We start from the raw sequence: 25436 nt of genomic DNA, 5'->3' as shown, positions 1-25436 counted from the left end.
ATGTTTATGTAGTTTTGAGAGTATGCAGAAGCTGTGCGATAAATACAATCGGGCAATCGACAGCATCCATCAGCTGGTGAGAGCCTTGCCCACTCACATCTAAACGAGCACTAATGGCACAAACCACTCCATAATGAGCTGTGTCTGTTTTCTTGTGTTCATCTTATCTCCTCATACCTCCTGTCTCCTTCCCATGTCTTCCATCCCCTTTCTGTGTCTCTCCCCTTTTTCTTGTATCCCTTTTTTCCACCCATGTCTCCCTTCACCACGTGCCTCCCATCTCCTCCCATGATTCCTCTCTCCTTCCTGTATCTTACCGTATCTCCCACTCACCGCTTTGTCTCCCCTCTCACTGTGTTTCCAAGTCTCTCCTTTCCTACCCACGTCTGCCCCTCTCCTCTGCCCCTCTCCTCCTCATATCTCCCTTAATTTCTCCCCTCCTCACCACGTCTCCCCCCCCCCCCCCCAACAGTGGGCGGGCACCGCAAGACCCATGCGGATGCAGACGCGGCCGTGCACGGGGCTTCTGCGCCACATCCTGCAGCAGGTGTACAACCACTCGGTGACCGACCCCGACAAGCTCAACAACTACGAGCCCTTCTCGCCCGAGGTGTACGGGGAGACCTCTTTCGACCTTGTCGCTCAGATGATCGACGAGGTGCAGATGACCGAGGACGACACCTTCGTCGACCTGGGCAGCGGTGAGTGGATCGGTGTGCGATCCGACTTTGGGTCGCCACTCCGCGTTGTAATGTGTCCCTGTGTCTCCTCACGTGTGCTCGGGTATTTATGTGTCTCTCGTTGTCTTTCTGTATCTTCTTGTTTCTGTTTACATGTGACCATGTAAACAGTAAATCTGTGTCTCAACAAGCCTCCGATGTGTCTCTGTGTTTTTTTCTCGTGTGCTCCTATCATGTATCCTCATATCTCATCATGCCTCCGTTTTTTCATGCATTCCTTTGTCTTAATTTCTCTTCATTACTCCCTGTTTCCTCATGTGTGCCTGTGGCATTCCTTTTTCTCTCTGTTTCCCCATACCTGATTACATCTGCCGTTTTCCCTGTATCCCCGTGAATCCCGGTATGTCCCTGTGACTTCACCATGCCTTCCCCTCTCCCCGTGCCACCGTTTACAAATCCCGTCTCTCCTCATGTCCCTGCGTCTCCCCACGTGTCCTATAGGTGTAGGTCAGGTGGTGCTACAGGTGGCTGCCGCCACTCCCTGTAAGCATTGCTACGGTGTGGAGAAGGCAGAAATCCCAGCTCGATACGCAGAGGTGAGGCACAGGGACACGCAGAGACATGGGGAAATACAGGGGGGTATGGAAGACACGGAGACATGGAGGAGGTACGTAGACATGGAAAGACATGGGGAGACGTAAGAGGCATTGGGAGACACGGGGAGGTGATGAGCAAAATGGGGACGCACAGACACAAGGAAGCATGGAGGAGACATGGAAACAAGGTAAGGAGCTAATGATGATGGTGATGTGATGATGGTGATGTTGTCGGTTCTAGTCTATGCATGTAGAGTTTAAGAAGTGGATGCGGTGGTACGGCAAGAAGCACGGAGACTACACGGTAAAGATACTCACGAATTACCACGACATTTTCCATTCGCTCACCACACGCGACACACATTACACACCCACAGTGCATGCAGCACACATCCCACGCACTACACCAACAGTTGTTTGGTTGTGGTAATAACATTGGTGTTTTTGGCTTTGTTGGTGTTGCTCGTGGTAATTGTATTGTTGATGTTTATTTTTATGGTATGGATATTTAAATAAACTTAACGGCAGAGAGTGTTAATGATGTTCATGTCATCTTTGTTGATAGTAATGATTTTGATGATGATTATTATGTGGGTGATGTTGATTGTGTTGATAGTGATTACGAGAAGACTAACATTGCTTATGATGGTGTTGCTATTTGTTTGCAGCTGGAGAAAGGAGACTTTCTATCTGATGAGTGGTTGGACAGGATCGCCACCACCAGGTGCTAACATACACACATGTTTAGACGCGCGTGCACAAACAACTAAGAGCCCCCAAATAGCTTTAAAATACTTTTGGGGCAAGTGCTGTAATGGAGCACTTATGAAGACCGGCACGGCACGCGAGGACGTGGGTGACTAGCACCACGCCTGGCCGCCTTTGTCTCCTGCGTGTCTATAGTTACACTTCACACCAATGAGTTGTCCGACGGAAGTTCCAAAGACCGTTTCAGATATTCGTCACCGATGTTGGCCGTGAGTGCAAATCGAGCTTGGGTTTCTGGGCTCTTCGCGCACCATGCTAACCGCTACGCTATGGCTCCCCATGGGCACACACACACATGTACTGTCCTCAGCAGTTGTGTAAAAACAAAAGAAATAAACACTCCCCTTGACTGTGACGTGTGTCCTGTTTGCAGCGTGGTGTTCGTCAATAACTTCGCGTTTGGACCAGAGGTCGACCATCAGCTGAAGGAACGCTTCGCCAACATGAAGGAGCGTGAGTAGTGGCACTAGAAACCACGACCACAGCAATAAGCACAACAACCATCGCATCCTCCACCGTCACACTACAGACCCTGCACTTTACATAGTAGACACTGAGCCATACATACACCCCATTGTGGCGGCGATGGTGAAGTTGTTGCTGTGTCTAACGATGTTGCTACTGATGCTGCTGGCAATGACTGTGATGATAGAAGTGATGTCCTTGCTGCTGACTGTGATTATGCTGCCGGTGCTGCTACTACCGATGTCACCAATGATTTTGCGGTTACTATGATGATGGTTACCGCTGCTGACGATGAAGAAGTTACGATTTGTTCGTGTAACTGCTGGTGACGATCATCTCACCATCGATGTCGCTGCTCCTGCATGTGTGTTTTATGTGTGCGTTGCCAGGAGGGAAGATTGTGTCATCTAAGCCCTTTGCTCCTCTCATCTTCAGAATAAATAGCAGGAACCTGAGTGGTAAGAAACCGACATCATCACTTGCACAGCGATCACGATGGCTCTTCTCTTGTAGCCACACTTAAGTTGTGTGTCCTGGGCTGCTCAAAGTGTATTGTTTGTTGTTGTAACTTGCTGACCTGCCCCTACTGGATATTTGTAAAAAAGAGCTTCATAGCTCATTGTATTCCTCCAGTATAAATAAAGATTCTGATTCTGTGTTTCACATGGGCAGGTGTGTGTCAGTGTGTTGATGTGTGTGCCATTGGGTTTATGTGTGTGTATTCATGCATCTGCGTTTTTGTCTTTGTGTATTAATTTGTCCCATTTTCTCCATGTTCACATGTTTCTTTATGTGTTTCCCTATGCCCATTTGTGCTTGTGTGTTTTGTATATTTATATGCGTCCCCATTTAGATATAATTTCTGTCTCCATGTGTCCCCATGCCCCAGTGTGTCTCTGATTCCATGCGACCCCATGTATCCCTGTGTGTTCCTGTGTGTCTGTGTCTGCATGTGACCCTGTGTGTCTTTGTGTGTATGTACTCATGTGTCCCTATGTCTCCTCATGTGTGTCCCTGTGTCTCACAATTTCTCCGCGTGTCCCCATGTCTCCCCGCGTGTCTTGCCTTGTGTCTCACCCGTGTGTCCCTGTGTGCAGACATAGGCACGATAATGCGGGTGGTGGAGCTGTCTCCACTCAAGGGCTCCGTGTCGTGGACGGGAAAGCCTGTGTCGTACTACCTACACACCATCGACCGTACCATCGTGAGACACACATGCACACAAAGACCAAGGTCCCCCACAATGCCTTGAACAGATTGTTGGGGGAAGTGCTATTCGTGAGCATCTATGAAAGCCGACACGGTGCATGAGGGGGTGGTGTGGCCAGAACTACGTCCACCCGCCTTGGTCTTCCCACTGCTAGTGTTTAAACACTGCACTAGGTAGTCATTTCAGGCTGAGGCGACCTAGGGGAGGCTCATACTGATGTTAACCACTGATGTTAGCCGTGAACGGGAAACAAACTCAAGTTGCAGGGTTCATAGCGCAATTGGCTAACTACCTCATGACCACTCCCCTCAATACACTACCAATATACACACAACACACGTATTGATGCACATTTACACATATAACACACGGTACACACCCCTACACTCTTTCAACCAGACTGTTTGAGACAACGTTACACCTTAACCTCCATGACCACCAGCATCATAGTGTCATCACCACCATGATATCATAAACTCCTCCACCACCACCATCATCACATATAATCATCATCAGCATCACGACCGTATCACTCCCATATCAATAGCATCACCACCGCCCATCACCACCACTGACACTGCTGACCTTGCTGTGTTTTCTTTAGTTGGAGAATTACTTCTCGAGCCTCAAGAACCCCAAAATCAGGGTGAGTGGTCACACTGATGTCACCTCGACTCTGATTGAGCTGAGGGAGAACCCATTGAGATTCACCGCCTCTTGGCATTGGCGTCAATTATTTAGCCACGCGAGAGCCCATCGAGGTTCATCGGTACATTGACTTCCTAAAATTAGCCAGGCGGGACACCATTGACATTTATTGTGATTGACATCCTTCATTTAACACTTGAGGTTCCCCACTGAGATCCAGTATTTATAGGGGAAATAAAGGTTATCTATAAATACTGTTTGTTGCCAGAAAAAAGGGAAAACCTATTCTCATATTTTGGTGCTGGCGAAGGAGGTCCCATTATGTAGTTGTTCACCCCGAGCTCTCATTACTCTGATAATGCTTGTCTTTGTGCTGTACGCCTTTTGGCGTCCTCTGGTTTAACACCGTTTTGAGACTAGGCAAAAAAAAAAAAAGCTGTCTCTGGTGTGGACCAATCAGTTTCAAAGAATGCATTTATTATCAGAGTGTTTTTGTTTGCATTTTGACCACAAGTATTGTGGTTAATGCAGACATGATTTCTTGTAAAAGGGTTTAAGTTTGGTGTTCTAATATCTTAACACAGCTGTTTGTTGCCAGAAAAAAGGGGAAGACCTGTTCTCAAAAAGGAAACGGTCCATTGAGATTGATTACCTCTCGTCATTGACACCCTCAACCAGATGGGGCTAGCATGTCCTCACGTCTCATTATCCATGTCTCTGTTTTCTTATCACCATGTCTCCATGTACTTGTGTACCGTGTCACGGTGTCCCTGTCTCATTTTCCGTGTCATCCATGTGCTTGTTTCCCAGTATTCAAATGTTTTATTGTCCCTGTCTTCATGTCTCCGTGTCCTAATGCATTCATGTCTCCACGTCACCATGTCCCAGATTTTTATGTCCCCATGTACCAATATATAATTGTAAAGAGCAATCTTCATCCCCTACTCCGAAAACTTGGCACCATCCTCCTGAAAAAGTCCCGAGACTTGGTCTTTCCTGCATAATAATAATAACATGTGTCTCTGTTATGAAGTCTGCGCGCCCGTTTTGACTCATTTCTCTGCGTCTCCTGAGTGCAGGAGGAGCAGGAGGCGGTGCGTCGCCGGCAGCAGAAAGACAAAGAGAACAAGGGGAGCTCCAATAGCCCCTGCAAGGTGAACTCACTCGCTCACTCCTCGCCACCGCCCGCTCGCTCGCTCTCACTCACTCAATCACTCACCCCACCCCTTGCACACAGTGTTGGTGTACGGTGTTTTTTCTGCAATATTTTGCTGTCTTTTCTTGTATTTTCTGTTTGCACTCAGTCACATATTCGCTTTAAGATGTTTTTCTGTTCATGTTTTTGTTTTTTGTTTGTTGCGGTTGCACCCGATTCAAGAGCCGAATGGCTCACAGCTACACCTAATACATGAACTTGAACTTTATGAACTTGAACTTACTCATCTGCTTACTTGAAGGTGCCATGCCCTGCCTCGCCAGCAGAAGGCAGTACAGCAAGTAGAATATTCGGCATCTCTTTCCATATGTATGGGGAAAGTGTTGCCCCCTCGCACGCGTGGGCTTTCTCTGGGAGCTCCGATTTCCTGCCACATGTATAATCACTCATTACTTGGCTAAAACATATAAAAAACACAATGCAAGACCCTCCTGAATAATAGTCCAATAGTCATTGACTCTTCCAATCGCCCACTGATTAGCTCACCCGCCCACTCCTCGTTCACCCACTCACTCGGTCACTTGTTCATTCACCCACTTACCCCTCCACGGTGCATATGTAGTGACATAAGAGGGGAGCCCCCAGCAGCCCCTCCCCTCTTATGTCACTACACATATATGTTGTCCAGTATGTGTTTTTCCGTAATATATTTTTTTACAATTAAATATACATGGCCAATACATCTGTATGTGTGTCATTTTCAACATCAGTCATTCTCTACCCACTGTTGGATGATGGCTTCCCCATGCCATCACCATCCCACACCCCTCTGTCATGTCCTCTTGTACTGTTTTCTATCCTTTGGTTGCCATTCCATCACCAGTCTCATCCGCTAGCCATCATCCTTTCTCGCAATATGTTCCCCTCACCAAGCCCACTTGGCTTTCCTTACGTTGGTATGATTTACCTTCGTTGCCTGATCCACAAACTCATTTCAGTTGCACCATGCTTGATTGCACGTTTTTCATCTTTCGTTTCCCTTTTCTTGCCGTGATTCCGTGTTTTTCTAACCGTAGTGTCTGGCGGCATGCATTGTTTGAACGCATTTCTCTTACCACGCCTGTGCGCTGCTTTTCACGATCACATCAATTGGTTTTCGACAAGCCCTTCATCCTGTTCATCATTGCTTCTGTTTTATTATTTTGATTCCGAATCTTATTGTTTTGTCTCACTGGGTTCGTTTAAGAACAATTTTCACAATCGGATGTATCGATTAGACTCGATTGGATACAATTAGATACATTTCGTCATGAGAATTGTCCTTTAAGTTATCGGAAGGCTGAAGGAATAATGGTTTTCCATGTTAAACACTTATACTGTTTTTTTGGTTAGATTGTGTAAACAAAATGTATTTATTATAAAATTATTTACACGATCTAACCCAAAAACAACCTGTATTATGGATGATATTGGTCGCGAAAGCCTACGTGTTAAACTCTACTGGACATCCGTGAAAAAGACCCCCGTCGCTCATCGGATTCTTCCAGGATAAATAACGATTCTGATTCTGGCAATTTATTCCAGTGGGAGGTTCTCACGAGACAAAATTGGCCTAATCCAAAATGCAATTGTAAATAATATTCTTGGCTGCGAAAACCTCTGTGCTAAGTTGCTATATTTGTGTGTGTGTGTGTTTACGTGTCCATGTGTTTTGTACGTACATGTACGCGAGTGTAACCGCGTGTTTGCGTGCTCGTGCGGGCAGTGCGGTGACCCTGGGGTCTGTCCCCCCGAGGGATGGACCCCCCTGCAGGTGGGTGGCGCCTCCCCTCAGCCGCTAACCTCACCCCTCCCTCTCTCCCTAATGGACCTCGCCGCACCTCGTGCAGTGCAGCCATACATTTGAAACCGTCGCTCCCCTCGGCGCGAGGCCTAAAGTTGTGGCGTGCGGTGTTTACGAGCATCCGTTAAGGCTGAGATGGCGTTAGTGTTGCAATGCCGACCCTCGCCCCTCCCTTCACCCTTACCCTTAACCAATTTCTGCCTCCTCGAATCATCGCCAATCCCTGCATGGACTGCTAATACCTGACCTTCGACCCTTAGTGGGGGAAGAAGAGTCATAGGTCTCAGGCACCCCCAACCCAAACCCCCTTCCTGTTCACCGCAGTAATGATCGACTTGATTAGTGCGATGGCCGCGTGCTCGTTACCAACACTCGTGTGGAGCAGTCATTAATTAATCTGCTGAGCTGTTCCTGCATGGCCATGACCTTGCACCCTTCATTGTGACCTCGCCACGTCACAGCTTGCCCCGTTTTCCGTCCTCCGATCTTTTAACCTAACGTCAGCTTCACATTTTAACGTTATCTGATTGTGACTTTTCACTTAGTTTTCTGACATACCCCTTACCTCTGACTTTACCCTGACATCTGACCTCGTATCTTAACCGCATTGATCCTCTGAACTTCCATCCTGACATTACCCTGACCTCTTTATTTACAAGCTCACTGTGACTTGTAAATTCATACACCTGATCTTTGACCTTATATCCAGACCTCTTATCTCACATCTTGCCCACACTGATCAATGCACCTGACCTCACCGGGAGCTGTGACTGCAACACCTTGACTTCCGTCCACTCTCACCTTATGGAAGCCCAGCAATGGCAGTTCTGTAACCACCTCCTTTCTCCCCTCCCCCACTTTCTCCCTTTACCTCCCCCCCCCACCCCCCCCCCCCCACCCCCTCCCACAGCCTGCACAGGAGTCGGCGCCACGGATAGAGCAGCGAGAAGAGAAGGCGGCACGCCCGGCCACTGGGACACCATCTCCACCAGCACCACCTCCATCGGCGGCAGCAGCAAGAGCAGCAACGGCGGAGTCCGGGAAGGGCCCTGCGTTGGGCCCCGGCGTCAACGGCAAAGTTCCGCGCTTGCGCCGCATGCGGGGGCGGCGCCTGTGCCTCAAGAGGAGGGGGAGGCCCAGGAAGGGCGTGGAGCCCCGTGCCGCTGCGGGCAGCCCTGTGGGGGCGGGCGGTGGCGTGGAGAGGTTTGCTCGGAGGGGTGGGAGCGGCGGCGGGGGTGGAGCGGCGGCTGCGGACGCGGCGCTGGAGCTGCTGCATGCGCAGACGCTCACGCACGTGCAGGGCACAGGTGTGTAACCCACGTGCGTGTCGACGTGTGTGCGCTTAGAAATGTGGCCGAGAGATGCGTGTGCGCGTGTGCATGCGGGTAAGGCATGGCGCTCACTGCACCACCACCTCCTGTGCCATGCCGGCCTTCGTAGGTTCTCGCTAACAGCACTTGCCCCAACAGCCCGGTAAGGTTAAGGGGATATTTGTCTTGGTTGTGTATGCAAGTTAGCACACTGTGCAACGATTTTGGCTACCCGAGTTAGATTTCCGCTCACGGCCAACATCAGTGGTGAATATATTAACTGGTCCTGGACCTCCCCTGAGGTCAAATCATCCTTAACTGAGTGGTATGTAATCATCATCGTGGTGTTGGCCACACACCCCCGTGTGTGCTGTGCCAGCCTTCATAGGTGCTCACTAACAACACTTGCCCCACCAGCTTGTGTAGGCTATACAAGGGATATTGATCTTTTTGTGTGTACATGTGTGCATACCATTTATATGAAGACCGCCCATGTATACAAACGTCTGTGCACACCTATATACATTTACAAGTTTAATCATGGCATACAGACATGCATGTGTGCATATAAATGTTAATACATTTTGTATATGTATGAGTGTCTCTGGCTGTGTCTGTGGCTTTTATCGACAATACACGTGTTCATGTGTGTGTAGACGTCCGGAGCCCCCCAGGTAGCCCCTATCGGGGCCTAGCCCAAGCCTTTCCTGGACTGGGTGCTTCTCCTGGTCTCATGGCCTCTACACCTCCTGCATTGTACAGACTCATGGGTAAGACACGCTATGCACGTGCTTGTGAGTGTGATAAAGTTCGTGCCGACGCAACTGAAATCAAAATCATCATCATCAGCCATTGGTCAATCCACTGCTGAACAAAAGGCCTCCCCAAGCCTCCGCTACCTCACACGATCCTGCAATGCAACAATCCACTTGGTGCCTGCACACAAGCGGATTTCAAAACTCCATCTCTCAAATGAAGTGCTTTTGGACACTCTAAACCATTTTTTTAAAAATGTCTAAAAAAAACGTTATTAGTGTGAACAGAGATGCATAATTGATGACTGCTTGTTTTATATTCACCCCCCCCCACGTGGCACAAGAGCGCAGAAGCGTGCTCACCACATCTACGCCTCTATATATAAGGAACGAAACAGGTGGACTTCTCCACAAATCTGGCTGTTGCCAGATTGTAAATGTTGTGGCTTGGCTCTCCAACACACCGGTGTGCTGTACTAGTGACGAATTGCCATGTTCTGTTTACGTGACAACCCTTACTAGTTGGCTGTGTCGGGTGGTGGCGGGTTTTAACGACACATTCATATATTTATGCGATCTCACCCAAAAAACCTCTTATGGATGATATTGGTTGCGAAAGCCTACGTGTTAAACTTCATCCCAAGTGTTCTTTTTTTACATGCTGGTGTAGCCAGCGCTGGGTTCGTGTCTGATTGGCCACTGTCATATGACTGGAAAAATGCGACTGGTCACATGGCACTTGTGGCTTTCTACGATTGGCCACTGATACCTTTAAAATGGTCAATCTGTTGGGGCGAAACCTAAGAACTCCCCCCCCCCCCCCCCCCCTCCCGATGAAGACCGTACAGGCCGTGTTGAAACGCAGCTCGGCATGTTGAGAAAAACTGCGATGCCTTCGGTGGCTCCTCCTGTTCATGCTCAGCAGCAGGTTTTTAATGTATGGACGCGCGTGTGTGTGTGTACAAGGTGCGGTGTGTAAGCATCAGCACTCGGGAGACAAAGGCAGCTGAGGTTGGTGCTGGCCACCTACCCCTTGTGTGCTGTTGCGGTCTCAATAGGTGCTTACTAACAGCACTTTCCCCAACAGTCTGTTCAGGCTATACGGGTGATTTTTGTCTTTTGTCTTTGTACATGTACAGCGCTTCACCAATTCACTGCTGGATGGAGACCTCCGCACCCAGTGTGTGGGTCGTGCGAGTTATTTGATCACACTTAACCACACCGGTTCGGGTTGGTGAAGGGCATAGATGTGGTTGCATATAAGTACAGTATTACAGTGGATTTTTCTGTACTGTTCTCTGCTGCCACACATGCAGCCCCAACCCTCTAACAACCTGTGTGTGCATGGTGGTCACTGTTTCAGGCACTGTCCAGGTTCAAATCTGCTTGGCTTCCTAGATCTATTGAGATATGGGTACATTCCAGGTTATTTGGTCAGAGGCTTGTTTGTACATGTACATGTGTGTGTGTATATATGTGTGTGTGTACAGACTCATTTAGGCTGCAGTACATGCAGTTAATGTCTCACATGCGCACGCCTCAATACCGCTCCAGTCTACAGCAGCAGCTGCAGCAGGAGGAGGTGATCCCACTCACCTGCACACACCTACACACCTGGCCACTCACCTGACATCTTACCTTATGCACACACCCAGACACTCACTTGGACAATCACCTATACACTCACCTGGACATTCAACCGCACATTCACCTAAACTCTCACTTGTATGCACCCTCACCTTGATACTCACTCACGCGGATACTCACCAGTACATACTCACCTGTTTACTCGCCATTACATTCAACCACCTGTACACTCACATATACACTCACCAACACATACACCTGCACATACTCACCTGTACTGTATACACACCAGCACACACATTTATCCTCAGTTGTACACTCACATGCACCCTCGGTGTGCTCTTTGTGTCCTCGTGTCTCTGTGTCTTTCCATGTCACCCCGCGTGTCTCCGTGTCCCTTTGTCCTGGGTTTCTGTGTGCCATGCCCCCATGTCTGTGTTGCTGTGAATTGATATCCACATACCTCCTCATGCCTCTCCTGTGTCCCTGTGTCTCGTTTTCCCATGTCCCTGCTTCCCTATGTCTCCACGGCCATGTGTCTCCCCGTGTTTATGGGTGCCCGTGTTGTTGTATCCCCTTGTGCCCGAGTGTTTCTATTTTCCTGTATCTCCTTATCCTCATTTGTCCCAGTGTCCCCATGTCTCCATATATCTCCGTTTTCCCATGTCTCACGGTGTCTCCATATCTCCCCATGTCCTTGCGTTTCCATGTGTCATCTCCCCATGTCCTTGCGTTTCCATGTGTCCTCTCCCTGTATCTCTGTGTTCCCGTGTGTCTCATTGTGTGTCCCTGTGTATTCATCTTTCTCCGTGTCCCCGTGCCTCATGGTCTCACTCCGTGTCTCCTGATGTCCCTGCATCCTCGTGTGTAGGCTCGTAGCGCCCGTCTCGGCCGCTGTCTGCAGGCGCTGCAGGATCAGTGCCAGAACCAGGAAGCGGAGCTCCTGACGGCGCTGAGGCAGCGCTGTTCTCAGGTCCTCGCCCACTCTCCAACAACAACGACGACACTCACCAATACACGAACACACTAACACGCACTTGTACTCCCTCACACACGAGTTTTCCAGGTCATACAATAATACACTCACAAAAGCAGCAGCACACTAATACTCACTGATATGCCCTCTAATCCTCGTACACTATAACACAGATACCCTAACACACAATCTCACTCAATGATCGGGAAAAATAAATTAAACGGGATGAGAGCAGAAGTGTCTGGGAGGGAATGAACAGTGTGGAACCACTTACACTGCGATCACCAACCGCCCCAACCATCTCAACTATCCAAGCAGCGATGCCCAACTCTACCGCCCCGACCATCTCAACTATCCAAGCAGCGATGCCCAACTCTACCGCCCCGACCATCTCAACTATCCAAGCAGCGATGCCCAACTCTACCGCCCCAACCATCTCAACTATCCAAGCAGCGATGCCCAACTCTACCGCCCCGACCATCTCAACTATCCAAGCAGCGATGCCCAACTCTACCGCCCCAACCATCTCAACTATCCAAGCAGCGATGCCCAACTCAACCGCCCCAACCATCTCAACTATCCAAGCAGCGATGCCCAACTCTACCGCCCCGACCATCTCAACTATCCAAGCAGCGATGCCCAACTCTACCGCCCCGACCATCTCAACTATCCAAGCAGCGATGCCCAACTCTACCATCTCAACTATCCAAGCAGCGATGCCCAACTCTACCGCCCCGACCATCTCAACTATCCAAGCAGCGATGCCCAACTCTACCGCCCCAACCATCTCAACTATCCAAGCAGCGATGCCCAACTCAACCGCCCCAACCATCTCAACTATCCAAGCAGCGATGCCCAACTCTACCGCCCCAACCATCTCAACTATCCAAGCAGCGATGCCCAACTCTACCGCCCCGACCATCTCAACTATCCAAGCAGCGATGCCCATCTCTACCGCCCCGACCATCTCAACTATCCAAGCAGCGATGCCCAACTCTACCGCCCCGACCATCTCAACTATCCAAGCAGCGATGCCCAACTCTACCGCCCCAACCATCTCAACTATCCAAGCAGCGATGCCCAACTCTACCGCCCCGACCATCTCAACTATCCAAGCAGCGATGCCCAACTCTACCGCCCCAACCATCTCAACTATCCAAGCAGCGATGCCCAACTCTACCGCCCCGACCATCTCAACTATCCAAGCAGCAATGCCCAACTCTACCGCCCCGAACATCTCAACTATCCAAGCAGCGATGCCCATCTCTACCGCCCCGACCATCTCAACTATCCAAGCAGCGATGCCCATCTCTACCGCCCCGACCATCTCAACTATCCAAGCAGCGATGCCCAACTCTACCGCCCCAACCATCTCAACTATCCAAGCAGCGATGCCCATCTCTACCGCCCCGACCATCTCAACTATCCAAGCAGCGATGCCCAACTCTACCGCCCCGACCATCTCAACTATCCAAGCAGCGATGCCCATCTCTACCGTACTGCCCATCTCAACTATCCAAGCAGCGATGCCCAACTCAAAGATCTCAACCGCACAACCCATCTCAACTATCCAAGCAGCGATGCCCATCTCAACCTCACTGGCTATCTGAACTGTGCCAATCACTAGCCATACCACCCACCCCGAGCAATGTTGAGCGCTTATGTGCATTTGCGGGTCTCCTTTATTGTTGCACAGCTATACGCTTGTCAATGTGTTCTGTGTGTGCCTGTGTTTTTGTGCGTGCGTGCGTGTGCATGTCGCAGCTGGGTTTGTCTGGCACCAGTCTGTCAGAGTTGGCCTCCACACACAGGCAGGGGGTGGCGCAGCAGAGCCTTCTGCGGCAGCAGGGCCAGCAGCTGGAGCACAGCATCAGCACGCTGACGCGGCGCTGCTGCCAGCTGGTGACAACCTACACACACTTGTCTACACTTGCATGTACACACAAAGACAAAGAGCTCCCTATAGCCTCGACAGGCTGTTGGAGCAAGTGCTGTTAGCAAGCACCAATGTTGGCAAACACGGCACACGAGGGTGTGGTGTGGCAGCACAAAACCCGGTGCTAGTGTTTACACACCACACCAGGTATTCATTTAAGGCTGGGTCCACCTAGGATAGCCCCACGACCGGTTCAGATATTCACCTTGCATATGCGTACATACACACACACACACACAGATGTGTGTGATATCGGTAGCATCAGCTGTCCCCTGTGATATCTGTGGCATCAGCTGGCCGCGCATTGCCGGGAGTTGGGGTTGGAGGTTCAATCCCTGAGCGAGGAGACTCTGAGCCGGGAGCTGATGGCGTTGCAGCTGAAGGTGGCGCACAACCAGCGCAGCGTGGCTGAGCTGCAGGTATTCACACACACGAAGACAAAGATCCCCCGTATAGCCATAACACACGATTGGGGCAAGTACTGTTAGCGAGCACCTATGAAGGCCAGCATGGACTACGAGGGGCTGGGTAGCCAGCACCATGCCCGGCTGCCATTGTCTCCCTAGTTGTAATGCTTACACATCAGGTACACATTTGAGGCTGAGTCGGTTCAGATAATTGTCACTGATGTAGGCCGTGAGCAGAAATCGAACTTTGATTGCCAGGTTCATTTTGCAGATAAAGAATCCCCATATACCTTGAATGGACTGTTGGGGCAAGCGCTGTTAGGTGCTCGCTCCCAATGCCGACACCTTTACACACACATGCACACTGTGTTATAAAGGTGCTGCTACTGTGCAGAAGCAGAAGGAGCAGCCACCACTTTAAAGGAGGACCGACTGATAGTAACAAACGCTTCCCATGCCTTCCGAGCATCTAACACGTACGTCCGGATCCGTGGGGCCGCCCTCTGATGACATCTTCAGATCAACATCCTGGAGCTGGAGCGCCGGCGGGCGGAGGCCGTGAGTTCGCCGCACAAGACTCTGCTGACCGGTGCCGACGGGAAGAGCGACGGGGCCCAGGTGGTCGGGCCAACGTGGGGCCACGAGGGTGGGCCTTCCGAGGGGCTCGTCAATGGGCACCACGACCCGCGCAGGTGAGGAGCGGGACCCCCCCCCCCCCCCGCTCGCCGCCCGCTCGGCGATTGCCGCAAACTCGCCGCTTGCTCGCCGCTCGTCACCGCAAACTCACCGCAAACTCGCCCACTTGTTGCAAACTCACTGCACACTACACAACATAGAACGCACAAAAAACTGAATCGCTCTAAACTGACTACACACTTTATACAGTCGCACGTTCGCTCACCAATAAAGTCACTCGCCATTCACTCGCCATACACACCCACTACTCGCCATCTGCCCACACTACTCGCCGCACACCTCAATGTTCTCCACTTATTCATCATACACTCACTATTATTACAAACTCACTCTAAATGCACGTACTCGCCACTCTTTCACGCATTGGGCATGTTCACTATGCACTCAAACTTTTCGCGCACCACACATTCACTCACCCACACACCTGCTCACCCTGTGGTCTACGTATTCCCGTGCCTCCGTGTCTCCAGGGTGGTGAGACTGCGGCCTTCCTCGTGTGCCCCCCGTTCCCGGGAAGGACCCCCCATGTCCTCGGCCCCCCCTGACTACACACGCTTCTCCCCGGCCAAGCTCGCACTAAGGAGGCACCTGACGCAGGATGGGACCCCCGACTCGCACACGAGCATTCCCAGCAGGTGGGGGGGGGTGCGGTTTGGACGGGGCTGGCGGCCAGGGCGAGGGTCGGGTTAAAGTGAGGTGTGGGGAATACTTCAGGGGCAGGGGTAGGGTTAAATATATGGGGATAGCCGTTATTTATAGGGTTCGGGATAGGGAGATGGGGTTCGGCTTAAATCTGGTTTGGCAGCAGAGGTCTCGCGCTGAATCAATCAAGTGACATATTTTTGTCGGCTGCTGAACGCTTGGTGAAAGTTGTCTGCCCTGTCGCTCCACATGATGTTGCCGGTCTTTGCTACAATCATGCCCTCTTATCTCTGTGCTTGCAAAATGTAGACCTTCCAACATGAACACCTGTGGCAACATGAAGCATTCCGACTGTCCGGCTTTAAGTTCCTGCGTTTATCCAGACAATATTTTGTGACGAGCTCACAAATCCTTTAAAGATATTGTCCATCAGAGAGCTCCTCCTGTAGTCGAGGTGGCGTTGGAAGGGTCATGTAGCTCATGCCCAGTCGCCATGTTCCCAAGCAGCTTCTGTTTGGTAGGATAGAGGGGGCTAAATAGGCACAGGGTGAGTTAAAGACATCAGTGAAGTACTCTTAGGTTTTTTTCGGTAAAGTCACGTAGGCAAAAAAATAAAAATAATAATAAATGAACATAACTCACTTAAATCACGGCGTTTCGGAGGCAACACAAGTCTCCGTCTTCAGGTGGGACCGTCACAGCTAAATTTACTGTGACGGTCCCACCTGACTTTACCAAAAAAATCTAAGAGTATAAATCCTTGCAGTCACGAAAGCTTCAAATCTACGTCAGAGAAGATATGGTTGGTTGTGGTACTGGAGGCCTTTGAGCTGACTGGCTTCGCTGGCGAATGAGATCGGTGGTGTCAAGATCAGGTTGTTTGGAGTAGACAGTTGGAGGCAGTTGCCCTCCGTCAACAATGGGAGATTGAGGATTGACGCTCACAACAACGAGCAAAGCGCTGGGTGGCTAATACACAGCGAGTTGGCACAGTGGAGAGAGCAGCTGGCGCATCTGCCAGTCATCTTTGTCAACCCATAATGCCTGGGTCTGCGTCTGTCCCCGGACTTTGAGCCTTCCACATTTCACGTGGCCTCAAATTCCACTTTTTTTGGCATAAGCACCATATTGGTGAATAGCAGCTGCTGGTGTATGCCTGTGTCTTGGTACCGGAATGTGCTTTTATGCATTTACACTGTGTGTGTCACCCATCCCCTTAGGTTGGAGGAGCAGCATGAGAATGGAGTCGGAGATCATGACCTCGATGGGGTCGACTCCCCGCGTATACCCCCACCACCTTTCCCTCTCTCCCCTCCCCCAGCAGCCGAAACAAACTCCATGGAGGAGGAGGTAAAGCCCCGACTTGGTCGAACACTCGTGCTGAGCCGACACAAATACTACGACCACTCGTGCTGATCCTACACAAATACTACTAGCACTAGCCCTGACACAAACACTCGTGCTGATCCTACACAAATACTACGACCACTCGTGCTGAGCCGACACAAATACTACTAGCACTAGCCCTTATACGAACACTCGTGCTGATCCTACACAAATACTACGACCACTCGTGCTGAGCCGACACAAATACTACTAGCACTAGCCCTGACACGACCACTCGTGCTTAGCCTACACAAATACTACTAGCACTAGCCCTAGCCCTAGCCCTAGCCCTGACACAAACACTCGTGCTGATCCTACACAAATACTACGACCACTCGTGCTGAGCCGACACAAATACTATGACCACGAGCCCTTATACGAACACTCGTGCTGATCCTACACAAATACTACTAGCACTAGCCCTGACACGAACACTCATGCTGATCCGACACAAATACTACTAGCAATAGCCCTGACACGAACACTTGTGCTGATCCTAGCACCAGCCTAACCCCTGATGCTAGTGCTAACCCAAACCCTAACACACCGTCCCTGATACTAATCTTGTTCCTAACACTAGTCGTCCTCCTGCCTATAACGTGAAACATAACACGAGTCCGTAACAACAACCCTACTACCCGAAGCACAAGCCCAGTGGAATTAGATTTCAATAACTAACTTGTGTTCGTGTATGCGTGTTTGTCTCCATGCTGCCAGTGCCCCACCGTCACCGCCGCCCCTCCCCGCAATGCTGACGCCATCAGGAGCCTCCCCGTGCGCATCCCCCTCAGCACTGTGCTGCCCTCGAAGGCACCCGCTGGTGGGGGGCAGCCGCCCCCCAAACTGCCCGTGAGCATCCCGCTGGCGAGCGTGCTGTCACCCGCCCCCCCTAACACCATGGTGAGGAGCACATCGCGGTCCGCTGCCCCCCCCCACCCATCCGCCCCTCTCCGCTGCACGATCACGCACACCTGTGCTCACTGCTGCTCACTCCTTCTCATTGCTACTTCACGAACACACGCAATTTTACCTTGCTGAGCTTGTCAAAGAGCATAACCATCACGCAAACTCCGGTCATCCTCTCAGCGGCTTTTGGCTAACCGGCGAACAAAGATGGTCACTGCATCGCTCGCTTTCAGCTGCGCTTCTGCAGCATCTGGGCAGCTCTTCCTTCTGATGTTAGGGAAGCCACTGGAGAGCTACGCTCTTTTAAATCTCATTTCTTGAACTGCGTTTGGTGTTTAGTTTTTTGTCCTCCCCCCCCACCTCCGATTAGCACGGTTGGGCTTTGTACGGTGCGAAAGAAGTTCAAGATGCGTACGTACACTTACATACATATCTGCTAGACGCTCGCACTCCTCCTCTCTGCTGCGCACTGTAAAACGCTTGTACCGTTGCTCCGCACGCACGCTCCCGCCTGCTGCGCCTCACGCTCACTGCTGCGCATTCTGCAGCAGGACGACCCGGAGGCGGTGCGCTGTGCGTTCCTCCGCGCGCGCCGCCCCCCCCTCGCCTCCTCCTCCACCGGCAACTCCACAGTCAGCCCCCAGCTCTCCCCCACACACGGCAACCAGGTGGGGGGGAGCTGGGATGGAGTGCAGCGCTCTAGAGGGGGTGGGGCGGGAGGGGTGAGGGACCTGAGAGATCACGTGGGCCGGCCAGGGTAGAGGAATCGAGAGGATTGTGACGCTAGTAAACGGGGACCTCGGCAGGGACGTGCGAGGGAGCCGGGTAACGATGAGGGAACCTGAAAAAGGGGTGAAGGCTGAGGAGGGTTACCTTAGGAGGGATGAGAGGGGGTGAGGAACCCAAAAGCCGAGGGGGTAAGAGATGAGGGACCGGGTTAGGGTGTGACGGCTGGCAGGGGGATCTGGGAGGGGGTGGGCACATGAGACGGGTGAGGAACCTGCGACGGGGTGAGGGATCTGAGGGGATCTGAGCTCATGGAGACTTGTGCCTTGTGTCTCTCCTCCCCTGCCACAGAGGAGGACCCCTGCCGAAGGGGGGTGGAGGGGTCTGGGGGACAGCCCTACCAGGACACCCCTTGCCTGCCCGCCGAGGGGACTCGCTTCAGGTACGTGTGTGCGCGCGAGTGTCTGTGTGCATGTGTGTGGGCGGTAGTGTAGCGGTTAGCATGTCGCACTATGAACCCAGTGACCCGGGTTCTATTTCCGCTCACAGCCAACACCAGTGACGATTATCTGAACCGGTCCTGGGCCTCCCCTAGGTCGACTCGGCCTCAAATGAGTACCTGGTGCGGCGTGTAAACATCACCATTGGGGAGAACAAGGCGACCGGGCGTGGTGTTGGCCACCCACCCCCTCGTGTGCCGTTCCGGCCTTCATAGGTGCTTGCTAACAGCACTTGCTGCAACAGTCTGTTAAGGCTATACGGGGGATCTTGTGTGAGCAAGCACGCACCTTGCTTGGCACGGACGGAGTTGTGCTTTGCCACCACTCAGTGGAGAAGGGCGGCTGTTGTGTGTGCACGTGTACATGTGTGTGTGCACGTGTACATGTGTTTGTGCACGTGTACATGTGTGCGTGCACGTGTACATGTGTGCGTGCACGTGTACAATAGGTGGAGCGGTGGCGCAGTGCTTTCCACACAGCGCTCCGAACACGACAATTCCCGGCCACTGCTTAGATCAGTGACGGATCAGTGACAAGGGTTCCCTGAACTAGTCCTGATGGCCTTACGTAGATTAACTCGACCTCAAATGAGTAAATATGAGCACCTGGGATATAGAGGTGGCCACGATTAGTGATGTCCATACATATAACAACTATTATGATGCTTTATTTTACCAGGTAAGGCTCACTGAGCTATATAGCTCTTTTTCCTAAGCGCCCTGGCCACATGATAGCTCAACGAAGGGGCTTATCATATGGAGATTTATCACAGCCAAATAGTCGAATTGCATGTTTGTAAATGTAGAGGGAAAACAGGAGGACCTGGAGAAATTCCATGCGACCACGGGGAAAACATGCAAACTCCAAATATACAGGCATCAAGGTCGGGATCAAACCCATGTCCTCCTATATACCTGGCTAGGTAGTTCATGTCTCGCCACTGTGGCGCTCAAGCACTCACTCAAGCACTCACTCAAGCACTCGCTGAAGCACTCACTCAAGCACTCACTCAAGCACCATGCCAGCCTTCATAGGTGCTCACTAACAGCACTTTTCCCCAACAGTCTACAAGGCTATTCAGGGGGTATTTATCTCTGTTTTTTTTGCACTGCAGGTCTGCCACTTTCCTCCATCTCCAGCCAAGATGGGCCATGTGCTCCCCCTCTTCCCTGCCAGCCGGTGGCCCCCACCCAAGGCCCTCCTGGAGGAGGAGGCGCCCCCACCTTCTCCCCATCTCCGCTGGAGGGGGGCCCCCCGCTGCTCCTGCCCGCCAACCTCTCCCCTCCGCCGCTCAACGGCGCACCGCTCCTCTCCCACAACTCCCTGCACTTCTCCCATAATGCAGCACACCTCTCCCACAATTCCCTGCACCTCTCCCAGAATTCCGTGCTGCCCCAGCAGGGCGGCTGTGACCCCTTGGCCGACCCCAATGGGCGGCGACGAGGTCGCAAACGCAGGGGCCAAGGCGGCTCCCTCGCCTCCTCGTCTTCATCATCCTCGTCATCATCGTCCTCATCATCGTCACTTTCCTCCTCTTCCTCCTCTTCGTCCTCGTCGTCTCCATTGCCCTCTTTGCCGAAGAAGAAGTCGCTGGGAGGGGTGAGGGGGATACGATGCCAAGCGTCAGGGTCCCCACTCAACATCACCGCTATGGTGAGTGTCCCCCACCCTTCCTCTGAGTGTCTCCCTCTATGCCAGTATCTCCTACCCAGTGTCGTCTTCTCTCTGTCCCTCCCTCCTGCCTTCTCAGTGTCTCCCAGTGTATTTCTCCCCATCTCTTCTCCTCAGGGTCTCCTTCTCAGTGTCTCCCTCATTCCCTCACTCCCAGTGTCTTCCTCATTCCCTCCCTCTCAATGTCTCCCTCCCAATGTCTCCCTCCCTTTCAGTGTCTCCTTCTCTTTCTCTGTGTCCCGTAGGTGAGCACCATTAACCAGCCGCTAGAAATAACGGCAATCTCCTCTCCCGAGACGTCTATGCGAAATTCTCCGGGGCACAGTGGAGCAGGGGAGGAGGGTGGGGTCGCCGGGGGAGGAACCGGAGGCGGCAAGGGCCCTTCCCAGGGGGGCAGCCCCTGCAGGGGCCCCACGATGACTCCCGAGGCCGGGCAGGGGAGCGACGCACCCAGGTGACCGAGTGAGGCCATGTGCGAGTGTGCACCTCTGTGAGTTTGTGTGCTGTGCCGGTCTTCGTAGGTGCTCGCTAACAGCATCTGTCCCAACAGTGTGTTAAAGGCTATACGGGGGATCTTTGTGTCTGTATGCACAAAGTGCATTTCGCTTGCGTTTTAGTAACGTCGCTGCCACTTGATTGCGAATGGCGGTTGTTGTTATTGCTGTCTGTTTACCTTTGCTGAGGCTGGGCGCGGTGCTGGCCACCCACCCCCTCATCTGCCATGCCAGCCTTCATAGGTGCTCGCTAACAGCACTTGCTCTTACAGTCTGGTAAAAGCTATATTGGGGGGCGTCTTTGTACAAGTCTGTGGGTATGTATGTGTGTGTCTTTCTGTACTTGTGTAGGTGTGTGTGTGTGTGTGCCGAGTCGGGCCAAGTGAGCAGTGGTGCAGTGGTGAGCACACTTGCGCTATGGGGCCTGAGTTTGATTGCTGGCCACGGCTAACATCAGTGGTGAATGATCTAAGAACCAGTCCTGGGCCTGCCCTCACACGAGTACCTAGTGCAATGAATTTAACATCATAATTGGTTAGACAAAGCCAGCCGGGCACATTAAAACTCTCCTGCTATGTCCCTGTCTTAAGAGGTGCTCGCTTAACAGCACTGCCCCTAAGGTTTATAAGGCCTTGTGGGGCTTTGCGTCTTAGTGTGTGTTTCTGTCTCTACTTTGTCTGAAGGGGCAGGAGTGGTGGGACAAGGGAAGGAGCTCAAGACAAAATGAACCAGCCCAGCAATGGTACACAGACATGTATACTCACATAGACATTGACGCACATTCACAGACATGTATACTCACATAGACATATATGCACATTCATAGACATAGATGCACATTCATAGACATTTAATGACATACACATATGGGGAGGAGAGGTGGCACAATGGTTAAGCACCATCTGCTATGAACACAGCGAACTGAGTTCAATATCTTAACCTGTCCCTGGACCCGTACTTCACCAATCTGTGCCTGCTAGCGTGGTCAAGTATGGTCAAACAACTTCCATGACTGACACACAGTGAAGGGGGGTGTTTATCCAGCAGTGGATTGAAAGACACGTAAATACACACACAATGCACACGTACGCTGACATGTGCACTAAAACACACACGGACACATGTATGTATGTTGAACTTATTTTGCACTTTACGTAGCCAACTGCTAATTGGAGGTGCGAGGAAGGACAACAAACTAAACGCAAAGCGGTTCTAAAGAAACTAGTTTTGAATCTTTTTATATATACATGTCAAAACGTACCCTACATCAACACACACACAAGTTAATATGCACACAGACGTGCACAAACACGCATACACACACACTCGCACACTCCTTCACGCGCGTGATGGTGCCATCTGTCTCTATCTGCCTCCAGATGCCTCCCCCATGCCCCCCCCGTGCCTCCCCTTGCCGATGACGCCGCTGTCCTTTCTGCCGCCGGTGCCCCCCCACGCTGGCGCCGCGGTCTTCCCTCCCCCACCCCCCCCGCCGCCGGCACCAGCAGCCTCGTCGGCGCCACCCACACTCTTCCCACCAACGGCGACGCCTCCTTCCTTCTCCTTCCCAGTCGGCACCACCTCCTTCCATTTCCCGTCGAGCACCAACACGATGTTCGTCTCTTCGCCGTCGTCATCGTCGTTATTGTCGTCGTCGTCATCCTCCTCCTTACCGTCGTTGACCACGGTCCTCCGGACTTCCCCGGCGCCAGCGCGGCCCCCGCTAGCCTCCTTCCCTCGGTCGGCGTTCCCACTGCTGGGCACCACCTTCAGCTCACTGGTGCCACTGCTGGTGTCTCCTCCCCACAACAATCTCCACAACCCCTCGTCCCAACCGCCACCGCCGCCGCCACTGTTGCCGCCCGCGCACCACCAGCGCCACCAGTACCAGCAGCAGCAGCAGCAGCGGTCGGGCAGAGTGGGGGCGGCCGGGAAGGTGGGGGCGGCGCCGGCGAGGCCGGGCGTGGAGCCGCCGCTCGGGCTGGACGGCGCAGTATGGGTGCCGCTCGGAGTTCAACCGCCGTTCCCCGCAAGAGGCTGAGGGGCCAGCGTGGCCTGACGGCAAGGTGAGGTGGTACCGGGTGGTCTTGAGTTCTAGTGGTGATAGTGCTGGGTGGTCTAGAGTTCTAGTGGTGATAGTGCTGGGTGGTCTAGAGTTCTAGTGGTGATAGTACTGGGTGGTCTAGAGTTCTAGTGGTGATAGTGCTGGGTGGTCTCGAGTTCTAGTGGTGATAGCGCTGGGTGGTCTAGAGTTCTAGTGGTGATAGTACTGGGTGGTCTAGAGTTCTAGTGGTGATAGTGCTGGGTGGTCTAGAGTTCTAGTGGTGATAGTGCTGGGTGGTCTAGAGTTCTAGTGGTGATAGTACTGGGTGGTCTAGAGTTCTAGTGGTGATAGTGCTGGGTGGTCTAGAGTTCTAGTGGTGATAGTGCTGGGTGGTCTAGAGTTCTAGTGATAGTACTGGGTGGTCTAGAGTTCTAGTGGTGATAGTGCTGGGTGGTCTAGAGTTCTAGTGGTGATAGCGCTGGGTGGTCTCGAGTTCTAGTGGTGATAGTGCTGGGTGGTCTAGAGTTCTAGTGGTGATATTACTGGGTGGTCTAGCGTTCTAGTGGTGATAGTGCTGGGTGGTCTCGAGTTCTAGTGGTGATAGTGCTGGGTGGTCTAGAGTTCTCGTGGTGATAGTGCTGGGTGGTCTCGAGTTCTAGTGGTGATAGTGCTGGGTGGTCTAGAGTTCTAGTGGTGATAGTGCTGGGTGGTCTAGCGTTCTAGTGGTGATAGCGCTGGGTGGTCTCGAGTTCAAGTGGTGATAGTGCTGGGTGGTCTAGAGTTCTAGTGGTGATAGTGCTGGGTGGTCTAGCGTTCTAGTGGTGATAGCGCTGGGTGGTCTAGAGTTCTAGTGGTGAGAGTGCTGGGTGGGGTAGAGTTCTAGTGGTGATAGTGCTGGGTGGTCTAGAGTTCGAGTGGTGATAGTGCTGGGTGGTCTAGAGTTCGAGTGGTGATAGTGCTGGGTGGTCTAGAGTTCTAGTGGTGAGAGTGCTGGGTGGTCTAGAGTTCTAGTGGTGAGAGTGCTGGGTGGTCTAGAGTTCTAGTGGTGGTAGCGCTGGGTGGTCTAGAGTTCTAGTGGTGAGAGTGCTGGGTGGTCTAGAGTTCTAGTGGTGAGAGTGCTGGGTGGTCTAGCGTTCTAGTGGTGATAGCGCTGGGTGGTCTCGAGTTCTAGTGGTGATAGTGCTGGGTGGTCTAGAGTTCTAGTGGTGATAGTGCTGGGTGGTCTAGCGTTCTAGTGGTGATAGCGCTGGGTGGTCTAGAGTTCTAGTGGTGAGAGTGCTGGGTGGGGTAGAGTTCTAGTGGTGATAGTGCTGGGTGGTCTCGAGTTCAAGTGGTGATAGTGCTGGGTGGTCTAGAGTTCTAGTGGTGATAGTGCTGGGTGGTCTAGCGTTCTAGTGGTGATAGCGCTGGGTGGTCTAGAGTTCTAGTGGTGAGAGTGCTGGGTGGGGTAGAGTTCTAGTGGTGATAGTGCTGGGTGGTCTAGAGTTCGAGTGGTGATAGTGCTGGGTGGTCTAGAGTTCGAGTGGTGATAGTGCTGGGTGGTCTAGAGTTCTAGTGGTGAGAGTGCTGGGTGGTCTAGAGTTCTAGTGGTGAGAGTGCTGGGTGGTCTAGAGTTCTAGTGGTGATAGCGCTGGGTGGTCTAGAGTTCTAGTGGTGAGAGTGCTGGGTGGTCTAGAGTTCTAGTGGTGAGAGTGCTGGGTGGTCTAGCGTTCTAGTGGTGATAGCGCTGGGTGGTCTCGAGTTCTAGTGGTGATAGTGCTGGGTGGTCTAGAGTTCTAGTGGTGATAGTGCTGGGTGGTCTAGCGTTCTAGTGGTGATAGCGCTGGGTGGTCTAGAGTTCTAGTGGTGAGAGTGCTGGGTGGGGTAGAGTTCTAGTGGTGATAGTGCTGGGTGGTCTAGAGTTCGAGTGGTGATAGTGCTGGGTGGTCTAGAGTTCGAGTGGTGATAGTGCTGGGTGGTCTAGAGTTCTAGTGGTGAGAGTGCTGGGTGGTCTAGAGTTCTAGTGGTGAGAGTGCTGGGTGGTCTAGAGTTCTA

The 25436-nt window shown here is 52.1% G+C and overlaps 1 protein-coding gene across 1 annotated transcript in view; it reads left to right on the top strand.

The window, feature by feature from the left end:
- LOC133346509 (histone-lysine N-methyltransferase, H3 lysine-79 specific-like) overlaps positions 1-25436 on the top strand; it is a 33129-nt gene that overhangs the window by 5308 nt on the left and 2385 nt on the right. Inside the window, 27 exon segments of the mRNA XM_061558135.1 lie at positions 13-76; positions 473-701; positions 1182-1276; positions 1518-1580; positions 1945-2000; positions 2418-2497; positions 2899-2967; positions 3607-3713; positions 4324-4365; positions 5447-5521; positions 7289-7336; positions 8277-8673; positions 9333-9446; positions 10922-11013; positions 11890-11991; positions 13759-13896; positions 14224-14349; positions 14857-15029; positions 15504-15668; positions 16896-17025; positions 17779-17961; positions 18516-18635; positions 19045-19135; positions 20308-20846; positions 21110-21318; positions 22042-22100; positions 22738-23424. Of these exon segments, the coding sequence (XP_061414119.1) occupies positions 13-76; positions 473-701; positions 1182-1276; positions 1518-1580; positions 1945-2000; positions 2418-2497; positions 2899-2967; positions 3607-3713; positions 4324-4365; positions 5447-5521; positions 7289-7336; positions 8277-8673; positions 9333-9446; positions 10922-11013; positions 11890-11991; positions 13759-13896; positions 14224-14349; positions 14857-15029; positions 15504-15668; positions 16896-17025; positions 17779-17961; positions 18516-18635; positions 19045-19135; positions 20308-20846; positions 21110-21318; positions 22042-22100; positions 22738-23399 (4228 nt within the window). The 3' untranslated portion in view covers positions 23400-23424.

Source organism: Lethenteron reissneri, chromosome 24 (genome assembly GCF_015708825.2).
Source record: "Lethenteron reissneri isolate LAM-NWPU_2019-01 chromosome 24, ASM1570882v1, whole genome shotgun sequence".
NCBI classification, from domain to species: domain Eukaryota; kingdom Metazoa; phylum Chordata; class Hyperoartia; order Petromyzontiformes; family Petromyzontidae; genus Lethenteron; species Lethenteron reissneri.
This window is presented reverse-complemented; position numbering and strand designations above follow the sequence as displayed.